This window comes from Carlito syrichta, unplaced genomic scaffold (assembly GCF_000164805.1).
Source record: "Carlito syrichta isolate Samal-C Ts95f unplaced genomic scaffold, Tarsius_syrichta-2.0.1 Scaffold303022, whole genome shotgun sequence".
Taxonomy (NCBI): domain Eukaryota; kingdom Metazoa; phylum Chordata; class Mammalia; order Primates; family Tarsiidae; genus Carlito; species Carlito syrichta.
In genome coordinates, this window is record NW_007247118.1 from 426310 (window position 1) to 435977 (window position 9668).

Below are 9668 nucleotides of genomic sequence, written 5' to 3' on the forward strand. Positions count from 1 at the left end.
CTTAGTGAGAAAGAGAATGGAAGATGATGATGCCAAGGTTTTAAATTCAGGTAACAGGAGGCTATTTTGACATTAGCAGAAATAAGGAAGTCCAGGAGAAAAGGGATTAGTATTCTGCTGTGATTAAATTGAATCTTATAAATGTCATGACTTTTAAATTTTCTTAACTACAAGTTAAACAGGTTGTGTCACTCACTAGACAATCTAGCTTTATATTTGTTTGAAAAGTAGAGCAGTCCCTCCTACTGGACTTTGATCCAGCAAAAACAACTATTACTTAACCTCAGACCATCGCCGGAACACCTGTATGAAGAGTGCTCTTGCGTTTTTTAAAAAAAGGTTTTGTTTATATGATTTCTTTAAATGTTCAAAATGGTTAGCCAGCTTTTTGTTGTTCTATTTTTGTTTTTTGTGACTCTGGGAGAAGCAAAAAAATCATTTCTCAGTTTTCTGAATATAGAGCAAACTGAAATCCTATTTTTCACAAAGATGGAAGAAATCATCACTGTAAGTTCAAACTACAAAGATAAACAGCTTAATTCCAGCTACCTCTTTGTGCAATCAGAAGATCCTCAATTGCTGCAAGTGGTAAATGTGACCAAGAAGTTCTCACCGGATATTACAAACTTCACCATAAACCTGGTGACAGATGAAGAAGGAGAAACTAATTTAACCATTCAGCTCTGGGATTCTGAAGGTAGGCAAGAAAGACTCATTGAAGAAATCAAGAATGTCAAAGTCAAAGTGCTCAAACAAACAACAGATAGTCTTCTCCAGGCATCAGTGCATATTGATAGAAATATCCTAGTGCTTATTTTACCAGTGATACTGCTAAATAAGTGTGCTTTTGGTTGCAAGATTGAATTACAGGTGTTTCAAACAGTATGGAAGAGACCTTTGCCAGTAATTCTGGGGGCAGTTACACAATTTTTTCTTATGCCATTTTGTGGATTTCTTCTGTCTCAGATATTGGCGTTGCCTGAGGCACAAGCTTTTGGATTTGTAATGACCTGCACGTGCCCAGGCGGGGGTGGGGGCTATCTCTTTGCTCTGCTTCTAGATGGAGACATCACTTTGGCCATTCTGATGACTTGCACATCAACATTATTGGCCTTGATCATGATGCCTACCAATTCATATATATACAGTAAGATATTAGGCTTATCAGGAACATTTCATATTCCTGTTTCTAAAGTTGTATCAACACTTCTTTTTATACTTATCCCAATATCAGTAGGAATAGTCATCAAGCGTAGAATACCCGAAAAAGCAAACTTCTTAGAGAAAATAATTAGACCTCTGAGTTGTATTTTAATGTCTGTTGGGATTTATTTGACTTTCAAAATGGGATTAATGTTTCTAAAAATAGCTAATATAGCGGTGCTTCTGTTGGGTCTCTTAGTTCCTGCTTTGGGTTTGCTGTTTGGATACTCCTTTGCTAAAGTCTGTATGTTGCCTCTTCCTGTTTGTAAAACCATTGCTATTGAAAGTGGGATATTAAACAGTTTCTTAGCCCTTGCCATTATTCAGCTTTCTTTTTCGCAGCCCAAGGCAAACTTAGCCTCTGTGGCTCCTTTTACGGTAGCCATGTGTTCTGGCTGTGAAATGTTACTGATCCTTCTAGTCTACAAGGCTAAGAAAATGTGTAGCCTTATTGTAGAAGATAAAAGGAAAAAAAAAATCCTAGTCTAACAATTAAGACATTACTGAATTTCTTCTCTGGGTGAGCACTGGAGGAGATTCAAAGATTATCTAAAATAATGCATGTTATTAAGTCACTTCAGATCTGGTTAAAAATTTCACATCGGGAGGGAGATAATATATACAATATATATAATCATACTTGCAAGGGAAGCAGTGAGTGATAGAGATGGAAAAATACAAGATAAGTTCAGAGAAAGGAGACAACTTTCCAAATTTGTTCGTTTGAGAATATTTTATAGAATACAATATGAATATGATACTCTTAATGGTCTCTTAAATGAGAAAATACAATTTAAAAGCTTCTTCTTTAGTGATTATGATATATCTTAAGTAATTAAGGAAAGGATGTCTGTATAGCAGACATTTGATAAATTCTCACTCAGTAAATGAATATGTAAATTTTTATGTGAATCTCTCATTGGCACATCAAAATGAGCGAGCATGTCTTAAACTAAATGTAACACCTCTGCTCTCAGAGCTGCACTTTCTCCTGTCTTCCATCTAACCCAGAGGCACTACTATTTACCTTGAAACACAGTTTTTACCTAAAACACAGGGTCAGTTCTTCTCCCTCTTCTCTATCTTCTTTTTTTTTTTTTTTTTTTTTTGCTTTATAGTCAACCTTTTCCCTACAGTCAACCTTTTCCCAGAAATGGCCTACAATGTCTTTGTCAGTGTCCTGTCAATTCCCAGCATTAGACTGTTTCTTCCCTAAACATTCCTAAACTGACTTCAGGTATCTTTGTCTAGCTTCAAATCAGTCTCAGATTAATTTTCCTAAATTCTAAAATTGATCATGTAATTTCCCTGCAATGATGTCTTTTTGCTTTTCAAATAAAGTCTGCATTTCTTAGTAGAACGCGATTACACTCTACTATTTGACCTTAATCTAGTTTGCCAATTTTTTTCTCTTCTGCTTCTTTCTACACAGCCTTTTCTCAATCAAACAGGATGACTCAACATCTCATGAATATGTCCATGTTCATGCTAGCCAACCTGGCTTGCTTTACAGCTATTTGTGTTCCTATTTTATCCTTCCTATCTTGCTGTAAATTCTTGAGCATAAAAACAATCTTTATTCATTTTTATATTCCCCATTATGTCTAGCACAATATTTTCTATGTGTTCATTCAAATAACCTCTTAAAGGACAAACTAGGGCCTAAATGAATATTGGTGCTTTTAAAAAGTACCAATATTCATTTTTGAGTTTTGAATTTTCAACAGAAGTTTTAAGTATCTAGGCCAATCTACACTCTTCTCCAAATAAAGTGTGGGCACCAAGAGTAGGAAATATCACCCTAAATAATCCTGCTTTCCCTGTTTCCTGGCTTTATGACTATAGGTAAATTGCTTTATCACTCTACAGTCCAGTTTCCTCATTTAAAAGTGGAGAAATTGTTGTCAACTCCATCAGATGATCCTGGGAATTAAATGAGAGCATACATGGAATGTGCTTAGAAGAGGACTTGGCACATGATATTATCATTATATATATTATTAATAAGTGCACAGTGTTTGCTACTATTATTATTTTATCAGAGTTTGAACTTTTAATCCTGTTATATCTGCTGCTGGTTTGAAGTAGCAATCTGATAACTATGTATGAAATGTCAAACTTTCAACATTTTTTTTAGAAGAAAAAATATTTTTAATGAATTGTTTCTTGAAAATACAGAGGAATCTTGATTTGTCTTGCACAGGCGAGCAATTTATTGCAAAAAGTGATGTTAATATAAGAAAAACATAACCTGCTGATTGGGACTTTGTTTTGTGAAAAAACCAGCCCCATGTTTGGTTCCTGACAATTGAGAATGGTAGGACTAGCTTAGCCGGGTCATTAGATGCCTATGGAATTATGCTCTTGTCTTTTTTTCTACTCTCTATTTAAGTTTTTTAAGTAAAATAATTTGTTTATCACATAATATGTGTCCAGGTTTAAATGTTAAATAGTACCATAAAATTCATAATAAAGCAGATTAGACCTCTGCTGATACCTCCCTCCAAATTATTCACATAACCCAATGTCAGCCAGTTTTATTCTAGCTCTTTCTGGGAGTTTTGTATGTGCCCCTTGGTGATTTTTCAAAGCTAGACATTATTTGCAGATCTTTTGCCATGAAGGGCAAAGATTTAGACACCATAGTTCACTGTATAAACTGTTCCTTTACCCAACACATGTTCCTTTACCCCAATCTTCTAATAATCTAACAAGTTTTTAATTTATAATATTTTAACTATGTGAACATAATTCCCACCTCAACTCTATGGTTTTGATGATAATGATTTGTTTATTTTATTATAAAGATATGGTGTACAAGTCAGTATAGGTACATAAGTAGTCTACATGCAGGTCTCCAGCCAGCCCTCACTTCCCCTGGTTTAGGACCAGGTACCCTTTGTGTTGTTATGCACCCCCCTACCCCCAGCCCCTGCCAGTGTCCCACAACTACCCATTCCTTCCTTGTGTTATTGTGATTAGTGTTCAGGTCACTCTTATGAGTGAGAACATGTGATATTCAGGTCTTTGTTTTTGTGATAGGTCACTAAGTATGATTGTCTCCAATTCCATCCAATTTCTTGTGAGGTCCATGATTTTGTCTTTCTTTATGGTTGTGTAATATTCCATCGAGTGTATTCACCACATTTTCTTTTTCCAGTCTACTTTCAATGGACAGTAGGGTTGGTTCCATGTTTGCTATTGTAAATAGTGTGGCAATAAGCATGTGTGTGCAGGTGTCTTTTTTGTAGAACAATTTGTGTTCCTCTGGGTATTTTACCAAAAGGGGGATGGTTAGACTGACCTGCTGGAAGGTCAATTTCTAGTTCTTTTAGAAATCGCCACACTGTTTTCCATAGAGGTTAGACTACAAACTTTCAACGTCTTCTATCAGTGTTGTTCATCATCTTGCTCATAGTATTAGGAAATGCTTGTTTACTTTGCAAGCTGATAGAATAATGTTTGTTTGTGTCACGAAATCCAATATATAACCACCAAGATTTATAAAATATCTGTTTAGTGGTAGATGGTTACTTCATTCATAAAATGATCACTGCCTATGTGGAATATTTTACTTCTTTAAACAAGAAATTTAAGCATAGGGGTTTAAAGTAGAACTACATTGACACAAACTTAACATATATATTTATATGTGTGTGTGTGTGTGTGTGTGTGTGTGTGTGTGTTTGAATCAGATTCTGTCACTCTGTCACCCAGGTTGGAGAGCAGTGGCATGCTCACAGCCACGGCAGCCTCAACCTGCTGGGTTTAGGCAATCCTTCCTCCTCAGCCTTCCAAGTAGCTGGAACTACACATGCCACCATGCCCAGCTAATTTTTGGATGTATTGTAAAGATGAGGTCTCACCAAGTTCCCAGGCTGGCCTCAGATCCCTGGACTCAGACAATCCTCTTGCCTCGGCCTCCCAAAGTGCTGGGTTTACAGGCTTGAACCACCGTGCCAAGCAATTTATATACATTGACAGGACACTGACCTTTCTAGCTGTACTTTATTATTAACCTTGTGACCTCAAACAAGATACTTGTTTTTACTTCAATTTTTAATCTTTAAAATAGAGAGATTCAACTGAGGTTTAAGATTTTGATCAACTTTGTAAGTTGTGATTCTGGCATAAAACTCTATGACCTAGCATTGTGGACGGGGTGATGGTCTAAAGTGAAAAATGTTCAGGTGGATGAGGATAACCACACACTGTATTTGCTTTCTAATTAAGACAGTAACCAAACTAGGAGCTTCCTTAGAACAAGGACCATGTACTATTCTTTAAAATCCCTACAGTGTTTGCACAATGTATTAAGCAGAGTGAGTATTAATTTAACATTTATTCAGTTAATTAATCAGTAATACCTATGAAGGTCAGGATCAAATACTCTGGAGTCAGACTATGTCTGGGTCTGAACTTTCAGTTCTGTCAACTCACCAACCTGCTGGTTGATATTTTTCACCTTAATTTCTCTGCCCAAATTCATGTGGAAAATAGGAATAAATAATAATACCTATCTCATGGTATTGTGAAGATTAAGTAACTTAATATGAGGGAGATCCTCAGAACATTGCCAAAAACATAGTAAGCTCTATTATTGTTATTGATACTCTATGCATATTTGAATGATTGTATACCTTATGAAGCAGCTGAAAGTGAATGGATGAAATTTGGAATATATTTTCTTTTACAGTAAAGACTGGAAATACATACTATTTTACATAGTAAAACTTGTCCAAAAATTTGGATGGAGATAGAGTGATCCAAATTATTCCTTTTTTTTTTTTTTAAATGAGAGGCATAAAGCAAACTGTGTAATTGGTTGGGTTCATACCAACTATTTCACACAGCCATGATCAGGTAGACTAAAGATCCAGAAATAAAAGGGTTTGTCCAGTGTTTTAAAGTTTCTTTCTAGCCCTTAGGAGGGGTGATTCTGTGTGCCTATAGTTCCAGCTACTTGCAAGGCTGAGGCGGAAGGATTGCCTGAGCCCAGCAGGTCAAGGCTGCAGTGGCTGTAACCATGCCACTGCACTCCAGCCTGGACGACGGAGTAAAATTCCAATTCAAAACAGAAACAAAACAAAAAAACAAAAAAAAGATATGATTCTATGTTCCAAGAATAACATTGCTATGATGTGTATTTTATATCTGGAAAGTTGTTGGCATTACAAAGATATGTCAGATGTGTTAACCAATATCTGTGACTCTGATCTGTTATATTAAAACGTGAGATCATATTAGATATCCTAGACACTCCACCCCAAGCAGCTGCACATAGTGTATGTAAATTTGATCATTTTGAACCAACCAAAGTCCACTTAAATAATTAACTATTAAAAAGGTCTTGGCATGTGGAATCTGAATTTTTTTTAGTAATAAGATTGGACATTTCAAAGAAATAAACTCCAAAGGCCAAGTGGAGTTGGCAAGACTCCCATAGTTTCTGAGGAAGGAATTCCTGTGGTTGCCTCTCTTTATTATGCAAATTCAGAACAAGTAGGACCTATTCCTCCTGGGGAAGGATGACAAGACCACTTTGTGGCTTCACAAAAGATAATATTCCCCCCAGCACTTTCACATGTACAGCTAGGTGTCTGGGGCATTGGATCTCTCCTCTCTTTTCATTTTGAGATTTAGCATAATTAGAACCCCAATCATAGATGGGAGCTAGCTAACAGGAAAGGATATCAAAGGTTCACAAAAGGAAACCTGACTTTAGGAAGGATGGCATGAATATGAGCTGGACACCATGCCTGGAAGCAGACTTTGTCCTCCTGTCCCTTGCCCCCTCAACCACCTGGGCAATGCAGATGTTCTTTGAGATTGGGAACAATGGTTGATGTGACTGTAGCTTTTAAAACTGCTTTGTTGGAACTCAAAAGCATTGCATCCCATACTGAGTTCTCTGCAACCATCTGAACTACTTTCACAACATTTGACAAAAGATCCTTTGAACTGTGTGGGACCAGTTTGCAGCATTGCCACAACTGGATCTGAACACTAGACTTCCCTGTGCCCTGGCAGATTTTTCATTTTATTATCTATAAGGCATTTGGAAGCAGAATGGCCTCCTTGGACTGAAAAGCACTGAGGTCCCTGAGAACAAATGTGACGTAACAGCTGAGGCCTCTAGAAAAGAAACAGACTTCCTGCTCACCTGATTGTTTTAATTTGGAGGAATATTTGATATTTTATTCATGTTACTTCAAATTGGTTACACTGATTTTAGCAGCATTTACAAAAGCTTATTATTATTATCATTATTATTGAGTCAGATTCTCATTCTGTCACCGAGGCTGGAGTGCAGTGGCACACTCATGGCCACCACAACCTTGACCTGCTGGGCTCAGGTGATCCTTCTGCCTCAGCCTTCCAAGTAGCTGGAACCACAGGCATGCGCCACCATGCCCAGCTAATTTTTTAAAAAAATTTATTGTAGAGATGAGGTCTTGCCATGTTGTTCAGGCTGATCTTGAACTCCTGAGCTCACGCAATTTTCTTGCTTCTGCCTCCCAAAGTGCTGGAATTACAGAGGTGAGCCACCGTGCCCGGCCTACAAAAGCTTTAGAGGTGACTGATGACATTTCTGCAAAAGTCTGAGCAATTTTACTTGACTACAAATCAACACTTGGCAGCATGTGGTTGGCAAAATTATTATGTTAAGATGATTGACCATGAAGAACCAAAAACAAACAAAAAGACCTCTAAAACTTAATTTTTGAAGGCTTTCTTTTTTTTAAATCAAGAAAACAAAAGTATCATTTGACAGGCAAATAGAGGTATCCAAATGAGATACCTAAGGTATCATTCTTTAGAAAAATAAAGACAGGTTTCTTGTTTTTTGTGAGGTGTGAGAATTGCACCCACAGTTCATATCATTCATCTTTGAGAAGTATATTATTTGCAATATATACAATATATGTTGGTAACAACATCTTGTCTTTTGATTTAATGAAACAATCACTTCGTAAGCAAGGAGCCAAATAACTCGCTCTTTTGGACCTGTTGTGGCTAGGACATCTTGTATCTGTACATTGCTTCTTACATTACAATAATATATATGTACCATGATACCACCTTTCAAGAAGAAGCACCATTTTAAAGACCATAGAGTAGTCCTTGTGCCTCATATAATGCAACCACATTCTGCCATATAGTCTGTGTGAGGACTCTTATAGGGCCAAAGGGAAAATTTCCCCTTAGCCTTAAGAAGATTCACTGAAAATCAACTGATAAAAGGCAGATTATTAAGGGGTAGGCATACAAATGTATATGATCATAGCTTTATGTGATATGAAAGACTTCAGAGTGAAGATACTAAAGACACAGGAAAACTATTTCTATGCCTAGGTCCAACAAAGCATGGACAGCTGTGTAGAAATACAATTGGCAAAAACCGGTATAATCTATCATTAATAGACTGAGTGGGGAAACCCAGCAAGGCTAGTCTGTTTAGATCCTTCTCACCCTTTCAGATCTCTCATGCCTTCCTTCTCATTATGAGACGGAATCGAATCTGGAATCTTATGACCAACAGTCAGGAAAGGTGGTTCAGGTAATTACTTTATGGTCAATTTTTACACGGAGAGGCAGAGGGAATATTAAAGTAATATGTTTAGGTTTTATGATTGAATTTGGGGAAAAGGAGTTCTGGTTTCTATGTCTAGCCTTTGGCAAGAGAGATTCCAGTTTCTATGGCTAGCATATGTAGGAGAATGTGGGGTGGAAGACAGGAAGGTGAAAGACCAGAGAAAAACTTTTGCTTCTGAGGCCCCAGAAGATATGAAGCTAATTATACCTACTTCATGGAACAGTTACAACGTTTAAGTAAAATGATGCATATAAAAAATTGCCTGAAGCATAGTAAATTCTCAATAACTGGCATCCAAATGAATTACCAAGAAGATGGGCATTTGGTACTGGTTATCAGTTACTGAAAAAAAAAGTCTAATATAGGTTTGACAAATAAAGCTGCACAAGTGGGGTCATATCTCCAATTTAGCGTTCTGTCAAAATAATGCTATGGAGTAAATGAGAGAAATGAGAAAAGAAAGCGCAATGGGGAAAACAGAAATCAATGGAAGATGAAAGAAGAAATGGACAAAATAAAAAGGAAAAAAATGTTTTACAATTTAGAGAAGAAAGGGCAAGCAAGAGGAAGGAATTTCAGAGAGCCACAAGTGAAAACAAAGAGGCCCAATCAGAGGACCCAAAGCAGGACACAGTCAAGTCCGGCAGGGGCCTCTCAGGGGACAGCTCCGGGAGGGACCCTAACAGTGGGGCGGGGCCTAAGGCAACCACGCCCCCCACACTGACGGAGCATAAAGGGGCGGAACTTCCTGTTCTGGGCAGCCCCTCTGCCTCCGGAAGAGCTGAGCCGGGATAACGCCGACACCGAGAGAACCGGACGCCCTCCAACTCGAGGTGAGTCCCTCTTGTTCCCGCGACCCCCGCCACCC

General features: G+C 37.6%; 2 protein-coding genes across 3 annotated transcripts in view; both read left to right on the top strand.

Annotated features, from left to right (window-relative positions):
• Positions 1-297: 297 nt before the first annotated feature.
• SLC10A5 (solute carrier family 10 member 5) lies at positions 298-1734 on the top strand. The gene has a single exon (XM_008057472.1). It carries the CDS (start codon positions 364-366, stop codon positions 1690-1692), a length of 1329 nt encoding a protein of 442 aa, XP_008055663.1. The 5' UTR covers positions 298-363; the 3' UTR covers positions 1693-1734.
• Positions 1735-9570: 7836 nt separating this feature from the next.
• The window catches only part of IMPA1 (inositol monophosphatase 1), a 24267-nt gene continuing 24169 nt past the window's right edge, over positions 9571-9668 (top strand). The window contains exon 1 of one of the 2 annotated variants that reach the window (XM_021712034.1): positions 9571-9633. The gene's annotated coding sequence lies outside the window, so the exon portion shown is untranslated. The remainder of the gene's footprint in view (positions 9634-9668) is intronic. The other variant, XM_008057474.1, reaches the window with a different exon arrangement.

Excerpts from the sequence above, each read along its gene's own strand:
- SLC10A5 (XM_008057472.1), top strand. The coding sequence starts at position 364 with ATGTTCAAAATGGTTAGCCAGCTTTTTGTTGTTCTATTTTTGTTTTTT.